The 20,055-nt window shown below is 41.5% G+C and overlaps 1 protein-coding gene across 1 annotated transcript in view; it reads left to right on the forward strand.

Moving 5' to 3' along the window:
• Syne1 (spectrin repeat containing nuclear envelope protein 1) overlaps nucleotides 1-20,055 on the forward strand; it is a 419,055-nt gene that overhangs the window by 93,139 nt on the left and 305,861 nt on the right. Inside the window, exons 10-13 of the mRNA XM_051205995.1 lie at nucleotides 2,931-2,981; nucleotides 4,276-4,383; nucleotides 8,699-8,836; nucleotides 10,157-10,321. Of these exons, the coding sequence (XP_051061952.1) occupies nucleotides 2,931-2,981; nucleotides 4,276-4,383; nucleotides 8,699-8,836; nucleotides 10,157-10,321 (462 nt within the window). The remainder of the gene's footprint in view (nucleotides 1-2,930; nucleotides 2,982-4,275; nucleotides 4,384-8,698; nucleotides 8,837-10,156; nucleotides 10,322-20,055) is intronic.

Consider the following 20,055-nt stretch of genomic DNA (forward strand, 5'->3'; position numbering starts at 1 on the left):
CAGAATTTTAATTCAGAATTTCAAAGTTTATATATCTGTTTACAGAAAACACAGGAAGTCAGGCATAATGTTCACAAGTTCTAATTACTCACTGCAATTAGATTTTCCAGTGGATTAGACGGCATTTCACTGTCATAATATTGAAAATGGAATAGAAAAGAAAATGACCTGTATTTGACCTTCTAGATAGAATGTGTTCTGGGAAATGCAAACTAAAGTCATATGTTGGTGTTACGTCCTAACATATTTATGTATATGTAGACTCACAGTATTTTAAAAAAGATAATAGCACTCATTACAGCTTTAGTTATTTTTGCATTAATATGAAACATTGCATAGGCCACTGCATGCATGGATAATAATTTATTTGTATAAACCTAGACACTGTAAATTTCCAGTTATTTATGACGAATAACAGGCTGAAATTTTCTTATAAGATTATTTCTTTGGAGTGGAATTCCTAGTCTCATTTGAATTTTAAATTGTCAATGATGTCTGAAACCTTGTTCAAGCTTCAGTCAGTGTAGAGTGCCTGTCCTATTTTGCTTTCCACTCAGTACACCAGATGCCTCATTTCCTAGGATGTGACAGCGATGGACACAATGTTCTCATACTTGAAACTTCTATTGCATTCTTTTAAATTGTAACACACGGATTTGCCACTGCAAAGTTTAAATTTTATTTTAAGGTTAAATAACCCAGGGCACATGATGAGTGAGTTTCTAAGACACTCTGTTGTCCTGATCTCAGTTGGAATTTTGGAGCTGTTTGAGAATAGAAAGAAAATGTATGCAAAAGCAAATACTTTCACAGGGGTAAATAATACAAACGTTAAAACAGGCCCAAGAAGGAGAGTCGGGGAGCAGAAGGCAAGTCCACAAGAACAACAGGAATTGTGTCAACAGGATGAGCCAGTGACTCAGGAAAAAGGAGACCCTTGCTTGAAGGTGCTCCTGGGCAGAGTTACTGGAGTGAGTGGTTGGTAGAACTGGGATGCCTAGAACTATAGTTCAGGAAATTTTTCATTCTTGTTCTTTCTGGCATCCAGAGAGAGACTGACCACTAGAGTAGTTTGTCACGATTATAGAGTGAATGTCACCGAGAAGCAGACTCAAGAGAAGCCCCAGCTCTTGCCAGTGTGGAGTCATACCAAGGTGTGGTCAATCAGGCCTGTTAGGTTTGATGGTAACCCCGGACTTGCAGGTTGCTGTGTGGGTGAGATATTTTACTTAAGTGCTGGAGTCATCCACACACCACACAGGTTTCCAGCTTGCCTCCATATTGGAAATGTGTATATGCTCCCCAAGGGGGGATTTATGAGTGAACTGAGTTTTCAGGTTCTACTGTGGGAATGTATCTGATACGAATTGTCTTTTCAGACAAATAACTCTGGACTGGAGACATTTGATGAACAAAAGAGGATGCCGTGAGCTAGAATTCAAGGCGAAAATCATTCTAGATGAGAAAACACACACTCACACACACACACACACACACACACAGGACATGTACATAGGACATCAACACAGAAATCGCAAAGGACACACAGACACTGGGGACAAACAAACAGGGCATACATACAGAGGACACACACACACACCAAGGACCCATGCACACATAGGATTTATACACACACACACACACACACACACACAGGACTCACATACACAGAGGAGATACACTGTTTAGTACATTTCACAAAAAAAAAGAGGCCTCAATGTAGGAAATAAATTTTGATGATTTAAAAAAATATTTCCTCCATCCTTTCCCTAATAGGAAGACTTGGATGACGTTTTCCTGATCATCTTAAAATTAATTTTAAGATGTTTTGGTGTGAGATTTTACATATAGGAAAGAAGTACCTGAAGCTGAATATTTTAATAATTAAAATATATCTTAGAGCTTGGTTTGTCGATGGCATTAATGGTACATAACGGTATGAATGAACTTTGCATATGTTACTGGTGTCTCTATTAGGGTGACATATGCATCCCTTCAGAGCCTTCTGCATCTGTTTACTTGGGTCTTAGTAAATTTCTTCGTTAACTTAAAAATAGTGTCAGATTACTTTGATGTATTTGATCTCTGTAGCACCCCTGTGACTCAATTTTAATGAAATATTTTATGATTGCATTTGAAATATGGATTCTTGGGCCAGTGGTTTGCACAGAGGGTAAAGAAGCATGCTACCAAGCCTGACAACAGGTGCTCAAGTCCCTGGGCCCACATGTGGAAGGAGAGAACTGGCTCCTGCAAGTTATCCTCTGACCTCCATATCCCTGCTGTGGAAGCATGCCCTCCCTACTTAATCCTTACACATGTGCAAAATAAGTAAAATATAAATACATGCATATACTCGCATGTATACACAATGTACACACACATATGTAAATATTCTTACCGAAAGTATACATTTACCGTGCCATTCTTCAACCAATAAAACCAGTGAAGACATTTTTCACTTAGGATATCCCTTGGGTAATTTGTACTAAGTCATAAATGAACAAAATAGGCCAGCTGGCTCCTTTCAATTACTTTTTTCCCTTACGATATTATTGACCAAGCTTAGCACAGTCAGTCTTAACTGTGGTACTCATAGAGAGATGCATATTCTGTCCATGTATTTACAGGAGAAGAATGACTCTATATGATCTTTCCTCGCATGTTTCACATAAAATGTTTGAAATTATTTCAAAGCATGTTTCCAAATTATATGTCTTGCCACACATGACTATTTCAAGTTCAAATAAAAACACCAATGACCAGCTTATTTCGGTGACTTGCTGGAAGCTGTGTAAACATTTTCTTATGTCATATGTCTTGACTTACTAGCTACCAATAGACAGATGCCTTTCCAATGATTTTCATCTTTTTCTCCATAATTTTGCTCCTGATTTATACTATGTGTCTGTATATTTTCGTATTGTTAGGAATTATTTCCAGTTTTCCCATCTTTTGCAAATTTTATACAAAATTTTAAGGTAAGATTTAAGGAGTCTTTGAGTGAGTGTATCAAATATTCTTCACTCCTTAGCTTCTCTGCATCATTCCTTTGCATGTGTCTTCTTCATGCTCACCTTCCATTTAGCATGTTAATTTATGTTAAAAATATGTTAATTCCCCACCATGCAAATTCCTTTGCTCCCTAGCATAACAAATAATATGTGTCTATGTGGCTAAATATTATTGTCAACCTAAGCCCACTAATTTCTAATTATAATATGGTATCAAGTAATATAGTTAACAACACTAATAGAGTTGTAATGATTATGCTGACTTTTCTGAATTTGACAAACAAAGGTAGAAACCAAGCAAAATGACTATTTTGACATCTTAAAATATGAGGCAGAAAACCCAGTGGAAAAGGTCAAGATCCAGTGTGTCCCCAGTCTGACGACATCTCTTTGGCCCAATACTGGGTCATGTGGCTCAGCAAAGTCCATATATGCAGTAAATTCTCAAAAGTTTTTGTACAGTGAATATCCCTGTTCAAGTTGTTAAGTGCTTAGCCTATCTTTTAACCTCTTCGTATTTCTTTATGTGAATTCTAGGCCCTGGGCATAAATATCTATCAATGCAATCGACTTATGCCAACATGGAAATAGAAAGCTAGAAGTAACTAATATTATGTCCAATATGAAATTAGTTTTATTTCCTGATCCATAGAGCATCGATTTTTGCCTATATGAACATGTCTTAAAATATAAACGTGCCTTTGTGTTAGAGAGAAATGAAGGGGATGCATTTAACTGCTTGGTACGATGGTGCTTAGCATGAGATGCAGACACAGTAGGAAATAATACTGAAGAGTCTAAGTGCGTTTCCTGTGTGCATAGTGAGTATAGTTGACAGTATATTATAGGTGTGATCTGTCTAATGTTATTGTGATGAGTCCTTGACAACCAAAATCCACCCCATCCCTAGTAGCTCCCTGGCTGTGTTTTGGGAAGCAACCCTCAGACTTACGTCTCTGTTACAGATACCACTTTTTCTGGGTATATTTTGGAAGCATGGTGTTCTGTTTTGAGCACATTTTCCTCTTTAATAAGTTAGTACTCCGACTTAAATCAACACTAACTTTCCCTTAGTGTTGAGGGGGGAAGGGAAGGAAGATAATTTTAGCACTCTAAAAGACATTTTATCCAGAATCAGTTTTGTTTCATATAGTGCAGAAAGATGAAGGCAGAGGAGAAGAACGTTTTCAGAAATGCTTGGTGTGTATCAGCGAATAACTTCACCGTTATTAATAACAGTTCAATGTTTCCTGGCTTCCAGAGAGAAGACAGGGTAGTTTTGAAGGAAACCAAAGTCTGGATCGAACAATTTGAGAGAGATTTGACTCGGGCACAAATGACGGAGTCAAGTCTGCAGGAGAAATACCAGGTAAGTGTGCAAAGTGTGCAAAGAATTAGGTTTTTCAGAAGCTTTTCATGGATGAGATGAAGACTTACCATATAATTTATGTCTAGTCTTCCAAATCGTATTAATGAAAAAATTATTTAAATAAGTAGCAAGCATTATCTGAAGTTTGAGCAGAACAATACTGATTCTACCTAAGCGGATACTCTGAGGTTGCACTATACCCTCAGTACAGACAGTTGAGTTCTCATCATTTTTGACAGCTCAGTCTTAACCACAACACAGAACAAAAACGCGGGGTCATTGTTTTCAGAGACTTTTTAGGTTTACAGTGTCAACAGCCATAAAAATTCACTAAAACAAAACAACTGATTTGAGACCAAAGAAGACTAAAATAAGTGGCGTTTAAAAATAATTTCCTAAGTATATGCTGAGGGCCCATGGAGGGGATGAGTTTCTAGACTGGTTATGACCTGTCAGGCTCGAGAAAGCTGTCCTTGGGCTGATATCAGGATGCTTTGTCCAGTCTCCTCCCAAGGCCACACGCTGACTTTCTGCTTTCAATTTACACTTCCAAGGAGACCTTGCCGTGGCAGGCTTTTCCCATTAAGAAGTTGTGACTTCTTCCCTGTCGCGTTGCTGTTCTCTTCCCATTTCAAATTCTGCTTCATTTTAGTGGGCAAGCTAAATGCAACACATTGAGCAATATTCACTCACGCACTCCACCCTTACTTACATTGTGTAGTGAGATTTCCACCCCATCTGCACCTGTGACCACTACCCAATGGGCGTTCAGTGCTACAGGTGACTACAATAGTTCAGCCCTTTTTGTTTTCTGGGTTTTTTTTTTTTTCCTCTACCAAAGAAAAGCAGTGATGTGAGACATCCGACATGGCAGACAATAAAGGACTTACCATGTCATGAAAGTGTGATGTTACATGCTTTCATCAGCATACCTAAATTCAGATGCCATGGTGGTGGTGGTGGTGGTGGTGGTGGTGGTGGTGGTGGTGGTGGTGGTGGTGGTGTGTGTGTGTGTGTGTGTGTGTGTGTGTGTGTTTTCTTTTGTTTCTTTTCCTTTTTTTTTTTTTTTTTTTTTTTTTTTGACTTGGAAAAATCAATAAATTTGTGCTTGGTTTCCATGGATTCTTTTGCTTTGAAACTCAGTGTAATCTTCTTGTTTTCCCCAAAATAAAATCCTCTTCGACGAGCTGCGTTGTAAAACGATTAAGCCAGCAAAGTTGAGAACATAGTGTAGAAACAGAGGAGATGTGTTTGTTTTGTTTATTGGTGAATTTTAGCTGTAGCACAAATCATCAAAAACTAAATTTCCAAGCAGGCAGGGTGTTATTTTATCAGAGGATCAGGAAACAAACAAAACTCGAAAAGACAGTTTCCTTCCTCACCCGTGTCTGTCAGCACGAAAACAGGACTGAAGACTGTCCCCAGTTTGCATGTGGGAAAATTCTCTTTCACGTTCACATTGCATAATCCATATTTTCTTCTTATTCGGCTCGTCAGAAGTAACTCAGTTCGCACTTTTCCAAATGCGAAATTCTGTGGGGCAAAATTAAAGATTGCATTTTTTGCGTTTTTGCTTTTATGTTTTTGTTATCTTCTGAATTCCACTAAGTCAGAGGGAGGGGAAGACGGAGTTGATGGTGTAACGTGTGTTCATCAGCTCCCCCCAGTGTCCTCCAAGGGAATTTGCAGCTTGGTAACTGAAATGCTCTCCAGAGTCTGCCAGGCTCTGTAGGGTTTGCCCTGTAATCGAATCGCACATCTTAGTGGCATTTGCGGTTCGAACCGGATGTGGAGTCACATCTTCAGATGTTCAGATTTACAGTCATTGGATGTTTGCAATTCATATCTGTGAACAGAATCACTTTGTATACGTACCAGCTTACAATAAAAAAAATGTACACCTTCGGGATGACTGTTTTTGTAATAGTTTCAAGTATGGTTAGGTCTAAACATGAAGAAAATTTAAATATTCTGTGACATACTTAAAACTTTTATGGCATAAAATTACATGATTATTTATGTTAATAAGGCCCCAAAGGAACCCTCTTTACATAGAATTGCTTAAATGTCCATCTAGGTATGTTTAACTCAACGTTACTTGACATATGTAAAATATATGATAATATTATATCATTGTAATAATATGATGTACTATAAATAATAATAATTCTTGATAAGGCAATTGTTTTGTTCATTAGTGTATATAAATTCATACTCGTATTTAGCTATGCTTTCTTGGCAAATATGAACTGGTGCATAAATTACTTAACTAGAAATTAGTCCTTTTTAATGTTCTCCATTTATTTTGAAGCAATAGTTTTACTCTTTGAAAGTTTTATGCCTCGTACAACACATATGTGTACACCACTACCTTCCCTCTACTTTCTGCTCTTCTCAATGCCCCTCACCCCATGCCTTCCCACCTTCACGTCTTTTATTAATTATCGTTATTGCTAGCCTCGTTAGTACTGCCACGATGTGTATAAGTTTGTGACCACAAACCAGAGTATAAGCAAACTGCCAGCTGCCACCCATGAGGGAGAGTGGGTCTTCCTCTCCTAGGAGCTATCAGGGGTCAGTAGCTCCTCAGCTAAGGGTGGGACCTCAGGTGCCCACCATGCTGCAGTTTTGACCGGCTTGATGTTGGGCAGGGCTTGTGCAGGTAACCAGAGCTGCAGTGAGTTGGTGAATACAACAGCATGCCATGTGCAGAAGTGAGCATCACACAGCTTCCTTTCCTGCACACCAACTGTTGCCTTCCCTCTGCCCTTTGGTGACGTCCTCCGATCCTTGGATGGTGGCAAGTTGAGGTGGATGTCCTCCACAAAACAGAGCATTCAGAATTGCCTGTAATCTTCACTTTGACCACTTAGGAATATCTGCAATAGCCACGACCCACTGACAAATGAAACTTCTCTATAAAGTTGAGAGCAGCCCAGATCTATGGGTGCAAACATAAAGTATCTAGGATTCAGTTTGACAGTGTGACCCTTTAGCAGAAGCAGCAGTAGATTCTCCTGCTAGGGTCTATGAGCTCCAGTCATGGGCTTCTAACCATTTTTCTAGGAACAGATACAAGAGCCTGCCAGTGGCCCAATCATACAGCACTGAGTTAACGTCATTACCACCGTTGTGCGCCATCACACCTGTGGGCACAGCCTGCCAGTGGGTTGCTACTGTGGCATGCTGATTCCAGCACTGCATAAGAGCATGGATGTCTTTTCTCTTCATCAGCCCTCACAGCACCTGGCCATATTGTGCAACAGAGCGAGGAGAGAGAGTTTCCCAAGGAGTATTAGGGCGACCCCTCTATGTCCTGTTAGCGGTGTCTTCAGCAATAGGGTCTTACCATCTAGTTATGGTGGATAAACAATACACAATACAAGTGTGTTATTCTGGGTGCCCATAACTCCCGGGGAGGTAGCTTATGCTTAACACCGAGATTTTCATTTCATAACCCAAGCTGTCTGGGAGCAACACTGCCCATCTGTGCAGGGTATTTCTGCTCAGACTCCTGTGTGTGTGTGTGTGTGTGTGTGCGTGTGTGTGTGTGTGTGTGTGTGCGTGCGTGCGTGTGCACATGTGTGTGTGTGCATGTGTGCACGTGCACGTGTGTGCAAATGTTTATTACAAAGTAGTTGATTTCCATAAGACTTCACCATGGATCCTTGGTTTTGGCTAACCTACCCTCTGGTTTTCTCATCTCCACCAAACCTCTGTCCTAATTTAGCCCTTTAACCCTGAGTGCATTCCGGCTCTCCTTCCATGCCATCTGTGTTGATGCCCCTCTGACTGAACTGGGGTGTGTGGAAGATCAGACGCTCCCGAACGGCTCTTGCGTGCACCCTTCATTTTAGTTAATCCTCCCCCAGCACCTCATTTCCGTTTCCCCCATCACCCTCCATGCTTGGTCTCCTCCCAGTGATCTCCCTCTCTGCATTCACTCTACCTATGCTTTCCTGTCCCCATCCCTCAGGTGTCTGCCTTCCCTGGCCCATTTCCAGCCGGGCTGGCTTTCACATGGACTCCAGGTTAAAGAAACAAAACCTGATATCCCAAGGTGGGATCTACATACGCAAATATGTTTATCTTCCTGGGCCTGGTGAGCTCACTCAGTGTAATTCACTTTTTCCAGTTCCGTCCATTTCTACACACACTTCATAATTTCTAGGCGTTAGCCCTGCTTTTGCTACTTGTCTCTGACAAATCATTTATGGGATGCCTCACAGGGCTCGTTACTAAGGGAACACGGTTTCCTTTGCTTTTGGTTTGGGGAGGCCTGGTCACCATGTTGTTCCTGTGTTTCCTCTTGCAGTCATTTAAGCACTTCCGAGTTCAGTATGAGATGAAGAGGAAACAGGTGGGACATCTAATAAAGCCAGTGCACAGAGATGGCAAATTGTCGCTTGACCAAGCTCTGGTAAAACAATGCTGGGAGAGAGTGTCTTCCAGGGTAAGTTAGTTTCATGTGGATTTGTGCGTCTTCCTTCGCCAAGCTGGGTTGTGCAACCATCTTTCACATGGTTTTTATTGCGTAAGGCCCTGTTCCCTGTGGCTGAAGCTGGAAAGGAGGAACTGTGGGAGGATTAGCATTGCCCTCTGTTCAGGCTTCCCCGTGTGTTGCTGGAAGAGCTCTCACACCTACCTCCCTGCTTTCCCATCCTGTCACCTAGGCAACAGACAGAACGCCTGAAAGCTCCTGGGTTCTGTCTCCTCCAGGACTTCCTTCCTTGTTGTTTAGAAAAGGCGACTCTTACCATGGAGAAGACTTCCTGGAATAGTCAGCCAGGTCTCATAATCTGTAATGTTGTTTGAGCAGCTCAGGGCCTTCCTGTACCAACAGGCAAGCACATGTTGTGTAACTGGAGCATCTCTGCCTGCCTGGCCATTCATAAATGTGAAAGGAAAGCTGCTTGATCTATTTAGTATTAATGTCCTTCATCAAGCCTTAACCATTAAGAGTGCAAAGATCTGGACAGCTTCTAGCACTAACAGAAATATTTTACTTGAATTTATTTCATTTGCTATTTATTTAACTTGATAATTTCATGTTTCCTACAAACTTTATCAACAAATAAGATGGTTCTATACTGGAATTCCTGCAGACCAGGAAATGGTACCTGGGAATTTGGGGAAATGGAAGAAATGGAGAAAAATTTAGCAAAATACCTTTGGCTTTTGGACAAGGGTGATGGCTCAGTTGGTATTCAATCCCCAAAACCCCTGTGAAAAGCCAGGTGCATTGATGTAAATATGGGATCCTAGTGGATAAAAAGCACTTGCTACATGAGCCTCACAACCCAAAGCCAGAGTGTGCACATCTGTAATTCAAGTTCTCCTACAGACACATGTGAGGTGGGCACAGAGATGTTGCCAGGTAGCTCACAAGCCTGGTGCATGCAGGTCAACAGCAGCAACAAGACAAGCTCGAGAGACAAAACCCTGAAAAGCTGTCACCTCACCTCCACACACCTGTCACGGCATACTCATGTCTGCCTGTCCCCCAATCCCTGTGTGTGTGCGCATGCACATACATACACACTATTTAAAAATATCAGGCCTTCCATCCTCAGAGCTAGGATTGGTTGCAAGCAGATGCTACCGTATACAGTTATCTTGTGTGGGTTCTGGGAATCAAACTCAGGTCCTCATGCTTGCACGGTGGTGAGCTTATCCCTTCTTCCCAGAGCCTCTGTGAGTCTTCTCAAGTTAATTTAGGGGAAATTTTAGAAATTATCTTCTACAGCAGAGACTTTCCCCCCTCCTGTTTCAGCTCTTTGATTGGCATATACAGCTGGATAAATCTCTCCCTGCTCCCCTGGGCACTATAGGTGCCTGGCTGTACAGAGCAGAGGTGGCCCTGAGAGAAGAGATCACCATTCAGCAAGTGCATGAAGACACGGCAAACACAATACAACGGAAACTTGAGCAACATAAGGTAAAATTCTGCCTAGACGCTGTCATAGTTACTTTACTATCGCCACGAAAAGGCATCGAATAAGGCAACTGGCAAAAGGAAGCATTTACTTCGGGTGTTCCCAGTTCCAGATGGTTAAGAGTCACGGCCATCACAGCGGTGGGCATGGGGCAGGGGACAGAACTGGGGCTGGGGCAGTTGCTGAGAGAGCCTACATCTGATCCACAAGCGAGAGAGCTTTGGAAATGTGGCACACCTCCTCCACCAAAGCCATGCCTCCTAACCCTTCCCAAGCATTTCCACCACTTAGGGACCGAGTGTTCAAACACATGAGCCGATCTACTATAGGCCCTTCAGAGACCATGGCCATGCAATCCACCACAGAAACTGCTCTAACATGGCTGTCCCGGAGGCCCTAGAGATGAGGCCTCATCAGAATGCACACAGGTGTGTCCCCCGGAGCAGCACCCATCCAGTGCAGTTCACATACTTCCCTCTAGGAGGTGCTCTAACTAATGTTCATCACTGACAATTTTAGTACGTTGCTTTCCTAGAATATTTTCCAATAACTCTGGGGTAGGTTTTGGTATCTGCAACCATCTCTTGCTATAGGTTACGTTTTTATTTTAAAAAGGCAGGACTCCAGATATATGAATTTATACAATAATATGATTGGGCATTGACTCTGTACCTCAATTCTGTATTCTTTGTCAAAGGATGACAAAAGCTTCTGGTCCTGATACTTGGGTTGTGTGTGGGGGGTAAAGGCCTTGGGATACAGTTATTCTGCCAGTGTTTCCAATTTAGCAAAAAAAAAAAAAAATATGAAAAATAAGAAAGAGATTTCTCTTCCTACTGGTGTCAAAAACATTTTATTCCTGTCAACTGTTTGATGTGTTTTTAATTATCTGAAGGAAATACTCTCATATACTTAGAGGAGAAAAAAAAAACCTAATTTACAGCATATTTCTCTCATGCATCTGAGATCTGGGTTTTGAAATTCCTGACACAGAGAATGCATGCCATCCTGTTTGATCTCCTAAGAGTTACACTTATCTGTGGACATAAGGATAACATTTTGAATGAAGTTCGGGGTTGTGTTGATTTAGGAAAGTGATGGTTCTCCTCCAAGACTCTTGATTTTACTAGCTCCAGGTAGTTGACTAGGTTTCCATTACTAGGCATGCTATCCCTATTGCTCAGTGGCCCTTAAATCCAGTAGAGGGTTATTCATTACCACCAAAGTGTGTGTGTGCCGCTACTGAATCATTAGGTTGTTGTTATAGCTGGGTAGGACAATTGGTTGCTTCACCTTGCCAGTTTGTAGGGTGTCTTTCAGCACCATCAAAGCTGTTCATCAGGGAAGCGGCATTCAAATCTCTGGGCCCTCTGTCTGAAGTGCAAGGGTAATAGCAATAGGGTATAATGTTTTGGAGTCTCTTGAACAACCTGGCCAAGATCTCAAAGGAGTTGTGGTTTTTGCTAATTACGTTATGGCTCTTCCAGGAAGCACTGTTAGACAAGATTCAGCCCTTGTATGTCTTTGACAATATGGAGAGATTTTACAGATAGCAAATAGTTGGGACTTGACTTTAAATCTGTTTATCCAGGCAGAGTCTTTAAAAAGGAGAATTAAAGCCATCTACATTTAGGATAATTATTGAAAGGTATGTGCTAAATCTCTTTGTCTTGCAGGCGTATAGGCTGTTGAGTTAATTATGTTTGATTATTTCATGTGGTGAATATATTTCTTTCTTTTCCTATGCATTGCTCTCTTAACTATGTTCTGCAATTTTGACTTAGTGGGGATAAATTGCTTTACTCATGGCGGGAGACTTTTACTTCTGCCTTGAATTTGCAGGATAGACTTACTGATTACAATAGTCTTGGTTGGCAGTTATTTGTTTAAAGGCTTGAACTATCCCAGTCCAGGCTCTCCTGGTTTTTAAGGTTTCTGCTGAGAGATCTGCTTCCTACTGGCAGATTGTAAGTCGGCTGGGGTTCCTCTTGCAATTTTCAAGGTTCCTTCTAAGCTTCATAATCATATCGTTTTATAATAAAAGAGTCAGATTCCTTTTCTGTCCCCGTCTAGATCTAAATGCCTTATGTATTCAGATGTTCATCCTCCCAGCCCCTGTCGAGGACATTTTCTGTTATTGTTTCATTGGATAAGGTCCTCATGTCTCTAGTCTAAAGCTTGATTTTGCTCTTAAATTCCACACACTTGTAAGTTTGGTCTCTTAATTGTGCCCCAGCCATCTTGAAGGTTACAGCAGTGACTGCGTTTTTGTTTGTGTTTGTTTTTGTTTTCCTTGGTGGCTGAGTGAGACAATTTTCCCAACTTTGTCCTCATTGCTAATACGCTTTCTTTTATCTAGTCTTGCTATTATTGCTGATACTTTCAATTGAGTGAAGTTTATTTGATTAAGTGAATTAGTGTATCTAAGGTTTCTTGTTATTTTTAAGAAATAGGTACCCCTTTGTTGAATTTCGTGTCCTTGATTTTTTTTTTTTAATTTGGATCCCTTTTGAGGTCTTTGCTCACTTTTAAGCTAGACTTGTTTTTATTTACCTGAAATTGTAGCCATGTTAACATATTTAGATTCCATTTTTGTAGAGATATTAAATTTTGGATGAATCGTGTTGCTTTGCTCTTTTGTATTTCTTATATTTCTAGGTTGCAATTTTTATAGAAGTATTTCGGGGTGGGGAATATCTGGTCTTATTATTGAAAAGCTTCTCCTTGAGGACTCAATATCTGGTACTACCCAGAGAAAAGAAATAAATACCGTGACAGCAACATTAAACAAAATTCAACATGAAAATACAATTGAAATCAGACCTGAAGTCATAGTTTCCCTCAAGGATGGAGTTCTCCATCTCTGGCCTTCCCTTGACCAAGAAAGGAGAAGGGAAATAAAAGAAACACAATACCAATACATTGAAGCTAGCTAGTATTCCACTGTGAACACAAAATGCATAGCTCTCGCTGCAAAGAGAGTCAGAGATGGTAATATTTGATTTACCATGGCCTAGAAGCATAGATCTGGGTTACCCCAGGTTCCGTGTTCCAGTTTCATAGAGCTTTATAGGAACAGAACAAACAGAGATATAAATATAAGCATATAAAAATACATTGACGGAAACATCAGAGAAGCAAGTTACAGCAAGATGGGGGAGTCCCTTCCACAGCCTCGGGTGATTTTGGGGTAACATTCTTGGCTTTTGGTTCAGTGGAAGCTACTGATCTGCAAGTTGATAAATTCCTAGATTTTTTTTTTTTAATCGGTGACACACAAAATGTCCCATAAAGAGGTGGCAGGAAATGGCAATGCATGGAGTTAAGGAGGGGTGGATGTCAAAGCTAGTCCAAGATAAGGTATAATTAAGTTCTGGACCCGCAGCAACCCAACCTCTCCACTCCACTGTGGCTGTAATTAGTCAATCAGTCTTGCATCACAGCTTCTTTCTAGGAATTCTCGTTTCCAAGAGCTACGGAGAAGAAAATAAATGGCAGATGATGGATAATAAGTTATATGGAGTTAAATGTGAATAAAAGTAAAAGTAATAACAGTCTTTGAGATGAGGAAGGAAAAAGAAGAGGGTTTAAAAAAAACAGAGTAGTATGTGAACAGAAAGGGCAGGCTGCAAAAGTGTGATTAAAAAAATAAAGGAAAATGTGGAAATAAAGTTGAACAGGTGAGATGGTGAGTAATAAGAGTGGCTTTTTTCAAAACAAAATGCTATAAAAAGAATACTAACATGAATAAAAAGGAAAGAAAGCCTGTTTTCTTTTTTGTTTTTAATTTTGTATATTTTTAAAGACAGAGGATTAAAAAAGTCATTTTCCATCTCCTCTCATATTGGAACCTGCTGAGTTTGGGCAGAGGAGTCGTGAGTCATAGCTTGAGCATGTACCTTGTCAAGAGTCGGTTGTCACCTCCAGGCTACATTTCATTTAGAAGCTTCCTTTCTTTGGGGACTGGGAACTGAGCTGCTCCAAGTGACCTCCATGACTTGTCTCCTGGGAAGGGCTCTACTCACTCCAGAATGTCCCAAAGTGTGAACAAACAGGCAAACAACAAACATCCAAGCCAAAGGGAGTCCCGAGTGTATCAGAGAGCAAGGACCATAGACAGGACACATCTTCAGCGGAGCGAACATAGTATCTTGTCTCTGGGTTTTAGGACTTCCAAATCCTGCCCACAACCACCTACCTGCTAGGAAAATCAAGCAATTATTCAGAACACGCTAAGCACCAAATAACACATAGTGGTAAGACGGCCTGGGGGATAGGGAGATATACCCTGCCTGGCTCAGCTTGGGGCCCTCAGCCTTCATGGCAACCATCACGGAACAAGGAAAGTAATAAACAGCCCTGACCTCTGCGCCCTCTCCAGCCCAAGCCCCCTGGGATTTTCACTTCTCACTCTGTGCTTACCCACATTCCTCTCTGTGAACCCCTGTTGTGGCACCTCCCACCCAGCCACTGTACCAGGGTGTCTCCCAGTCTCCATGGCAGTTCCTTGTTTTCAGGTCTGAGATGGTAACTCAGCTCCAATATGCCTCCTCATATATATGTGGAGGCTGGCTATCGCTGTCCCGAGGGGGGTAGTGACAAAATGGCTTTGTTTTCTGATGCTGGCCTTTACACATGAGCACTCACTGTCACATCAAATCCCACAGGGACTTTAAGGCTTGAGAGAGGACTGTCTACTTCTCCTGTACCTAGGACTGGCGACCCTTCTGAGTCTACATTGTGGTTGATACTTTGCCCACTGCCCCAACCCACACAGCTGGGGTTAGAACTGAGGGCACCCAGCAGTAGCTTTGGCCATGCACCCAAAGGATACACACTCACACCCCAAGGTCCTTTGCTCAACTATGTTCATAGCAGCATTATTAATTTGTGAGAGTGATAGTATGTGTGCACTCCTGTTTAGAACCTTTCTACCACCTATATGTACTTTGTATCCCATGATGCAATGGGCACAGTGCTTCTGAAAAAAAAAAAAAAAAAAGGAAAAAGAAAAAAGAAAAAAGAAAAAAGAAAAAGAAATATACCTGTGAGAAGTTTAGAGTGGTGTGTATCTTTAATTCCAGAACTCAGGAGGTCAATGCAGGCAGATCTCTGTCTCTGTAAGTTAGCCTGCTCTATCTATCAAGTTCTAGGCTAGCCAGGGCCACATAGTGAGACCCTGTCTAAAACTAAAAAGTAAGAAGGAAGGAAGGAAGGAAGAAAGGAAGGAACGAAGGAAAGTGACATTAGTCAGAGATTGTTATGACCCCAAAAGCACAGACAACAAATAAAAAAAAGAGGCAGATGGAATGAGTCAGGCTAAAAAGCTGCAGAACAAGGAAAATATCCAACAGAGATTACTAGTAACAAATATTTGCAAATCATTCAGAGTTAAGGGGCTTACAAGACTCTCACCCCTGGACAAATTGGCAGATATAAATTAGTAAAGGGGGGAAGGTTTATTTAGCTTGCAGTTCCAGGGGCTCTCATCTTCCATAGGGGAGGGTAAGGCAGGCAGCTCATAGTATATCCACTAGAAAGCATAGGATACCCTTTGCCTTTTCTCCCATTTGCGCTACAAGCCTGCGGGGAAGGTAGCTGACCATAGTCAGCGAGGAACTTCTCCCCTTAGCTAATTTTTTTTTTTTACTTGCCCTCCCAGTCCCCACCTGAGGTAATCTTTAAGTACCCTAGGTATGCCTCAGGCCAATCAAGTTGACAATCAAAATCATCCATCACAAGGGGTTAATATATATATATATAAAAAATACCATGTAATTTAATATAAAAAGTAACACAAAATTTCATCTAAAAAGGAGGGGGAACAAATAGATAAAGGACTTAAACATGTATCAAGAGAGACAAGGAAGTAAGTGGTAGATGGCTGAGAAATGTTGAACACACCGAGCGATAGTAGAAATCTCAACTCAAACCACTGTGAGCTACGTCTCTGCACCCTGCTGGTGTGGCTGTCATCCTAAACACGAAGCATGGCACGCGTGCTGGCGAGCATGCGGAAAAGGGAAAGCTTTATATCGTGTCGACTATATGTGCAGCCATTTTGGAAAAGAGTAGGGAGTCTGCTGGAAAAAAAAAAAGGGGGGGGGGAAATAGCAATCCCAGGGTGAGATGGAGGAGCAGAAGCCTATTGTTGGAATGCATGAATGGGAAGAGTCCGGACAGCCCAATGGTCAATAGCAAAATGGAGAAAGGGCACTAAGAATCAAGAGAGGGTCAGTAGGACAGCAAAAAGCAGAAGGTAATAAAGAAAGCAGCCCCGGCTGTTCTTTATTTTATTATATTCCCCCCCACCCTCCCCTCCTCCCCTCTCTCCTTCCACCCTCCCCACTGCCCTCCACAATTACTCAGGACATCTTGTCTTTTTCTCTCCTTCCTAAGCAGATCCACACATGTCTCTCTCAGGGTCCTCTTTGTTACCTAGGTTCTCTGGGATTGTGGCCTGTAGGCTGGTTGTTATTTGCTTTAGGTCTAGTATCCACTTATGAGTGAGTACATATTATATTTCTCTTTCTTGGTCTGTGTTACCTCTCTCAGGATGGAGCTCTCTAGTTCTGTACGCAAAATTTCAAGATATCTTTATTTTATTTATTTTTTTCTTTTTAACTGCGGAGTAGTACTCCTCCATTGTGTAAATGCACCACATTTTCTTATCCATTCTTCGGTTGAGGGGCATCTAGGTTGTTTCCAAGTTCTAGTTATTACAAATAATGCTGCTATGAACATAGCTGAACATATGTCTTTGTTGCATGGATGTGGGTCCTTTGGGTGCATGCCTAAGAGTGGAATTGCTGGATCTTGTGGTAGACTATTCCCCATTCCTGAGGAAATGCCATACTGATCTCCAAAATGGCTGTACAAGTTTGTACTCCCACCAGCAGTGGAGGAGTGTTCCCCTCTCTCCACATCCTCTCCAGCATAAACTGTCATTGGTGTTTCTAATTTTAGCCATTTGACAGGTGTAAGATGGTATCTCCAAGTTGCCTTGATTTGCATTTCCCTGAAGGCTAAGGATGCTGAGCACTTTCTTAAGTGTCTATCAACCATTTTGGATTCCTCTATAGCGAATTCCCTATTTGGTTGTGCACCCCACTTTTCAATTGGATTTTTTGGTGTTTTGGTGACTAGATTCTTGAGTTGTTTGTATATTTTGGAGATCAGCCACCTGTGGTGGCACACGCAGGTAGGATTTGCTGAAGGAGGTGATACTTACAATAGACCTGGCTACAGGTGTTTAGAGTCACATAGTCATAACGCCCAGTAATTTCAATCATGAGATCAATTCTGATTTATTCAGAATCTATTGATTAGGTACTTCACAATAAACTGAGCTGAAAAGACAGGAAGCTTGGATCATTGTTAACTAAAATTCGGAGTTTTGTCTATCACTGTGATGTGCCTGGCCTGTGCTGGCATATCAGACTCAGTCAGAGATTCAGTAGAGAATGCCCAAGGAGTCTGCATACATATTCAGGATGCTTGGAAACGTCATCGTGCCTTTCTAGTCTGAAAAGGAATTCTGATTTCAGAAAACTTAAACATGCTATGGAAAGCTAGAATGTTTGTATTTCTGAATGAGCCACACATGAAAAAGTGTATTTACATGGCACAGCTTCTTTACTTACTACATATCCAGAGTTTACAAGTTAAAGTTAAGTATTCTGTAAAATATATATATATATATATATATATATATATATATATATATATACTGCAGGTAATTCTCCTTATGAACAGTTCAATGGTGGGATTTTTTCTAGTTTTTAGAGATTCATTTTATTTCTATGTTTCCATGTCTCTCTCTCTCTCTCTCTCTCTCTCTCTCTCTCTCTGTGTGTGTGTGTGTGTATATAAGTGAGAGAGAGAGAGAGAGAGAGAGAGAGTGTGTGTGTGTGTGTGTGTGTGTGTGTGTGTGTGTGTGTAAGACAGAAAATGGCAGTGGACCCCTTCAATTGCCCTCTTTTTATTGTATTTTTAACGTTAACACATATATATATATATGTACATATATATATATCAGAGTATATTAATTATGTCAAGTATAGCTGTGTTATCCTTTCTGTTTTCTAGACAACTTAATGCCCAGTAATCTAGAAAAGGAAAATATCCCTTACAGGTGATTTTGGAAGATTTAGCCATGTTTTAGTGTAAGTAATTAACTTTACTGAACATTTAACATAAGTATTTGACATAGCGTTACTGACCTCTTTTGTAGATGGATTTACTGCAGGCAGGAATGCCTTACTCAAAGCCACATAACTGTCTTGAGTTCCAAGCTTCCAATATGCCCACGAAGTCTTTGAACAGGAGTTTAGTAGGAGCCAGACTGTGTCGGCAAGGCAAGGGTTTCAAGGGTTAAGGAATCATCCTCCTGAGCCTCCTTGTACTATCAACCGTACTCAAGTCATTTCCTCTCCTTGGGAGTTTCATTTCCACATGATGCTTCCTGGCGTGATAATTAGAAAATTCAACAACCCATAGATGATACCCGAGCTACTGTGGCCTTCCAACACATTCATCTTCTCTTCTCTGGAGATCCTATGCCATGACTGGCCCCTCCACTCTCTCCATTGCCCTAGCCTATCATTGTCATCAGTAGCTGGGACCCTCCTCAACTGCTTTATCAAGCATCCCACTTCTAATCAAGCAAGTCTTCATCTACCTGGACTCTGTAATTCTTTTTTCTCCTCTTTTTTAAAATTAATTTATTTTTTACATTCCAATCCCCGTCTTGCTCCCCCTCTCCTTCTGCTCTCCCCCCCCCATCTCACATCTGCTCCTCGATCTCCCCTAGAACGTCTATTAAGTCTGTCCCATCATCTCCCTGAGGCAGAACCAAGGCTCCTCTCCACCCCCCACACCCCCGTGTCTAGGCGGAGCAAGGTAATTCTTAATGCTATTATCTTTTGACTCTTTTGCCTTTCTTTCCATTTCAGCCTTTCCATTTGTGCTGTTTAAATTGAATGTTCATAAAAGCCACTCACTGGACACATCCTCCTCAACTCCACCGTCCACATCCCTCTTTTTCTTACTAGTCTGACAAAAATATAACACTGATTAAAAACAGTTTCTGCATAGAGCATGCCCCCACACAGGCAGCAGATGAGGCTGGAGATCTCCCACATTCCAACATAGTGACTAACCCAACCGGGCTCCCATTGCTGTGTAGCAGTTGCAAGCAAGGCATTTCCCAACTCCAAGCCCTCTCCATTTCTGGGACGTCTATTTCATACCTTGTCTCCTCAGCCTTCCACACCTCCTCCCTGTCCTCACTCTTAGCTGATGACACCGCTTCCTATTTCTCCAAGAAAAATAGAAGCAATCAGAAAAGAATTTCCGCAAGCTCCCACAAATACACCAACCCACTTACTTGCATCTGTGCCCAAATACTCCATCGTCACTTCTGTTGCTGTGGATGGACCATCTGTGCTCCCAACCAAGGCCAGCCAGTCCTGTGAGCCTTAGACACTGTCTCCGTTTCCTCTGAAGGATGCACCATTGTATCTCCCTTGTTCTACTGTTTTCTACACATCTCCACATTGGGTTGCCCCTAACAACAACCACCACACACACACACACACACACACACACACACACACACACACACGCACGCACGCACGCACGCACGCACGCACTCACTCACGCACAGGCAGAGTTATTTTCTGTCTTTTTCTTCACCCTACTTGCCTTCCCAGCTCTTGTCCAAATGCCTTCATTC

The sequence above is a fragment of the Phodopus roborovskii genome, unplaced genomic scaffold, assembly GCF_943737965.1.
Source record: "Phodopus roborovskii unplaced genomic scaffold, PHOROB, whole genome shotgun sequence".
Lineage (NCBI taxonomy): Eukaryota > Metazoa > Chordata > Mammalia > Rodentia > Cricetidae > Phodopus > Phodopus roborovskii.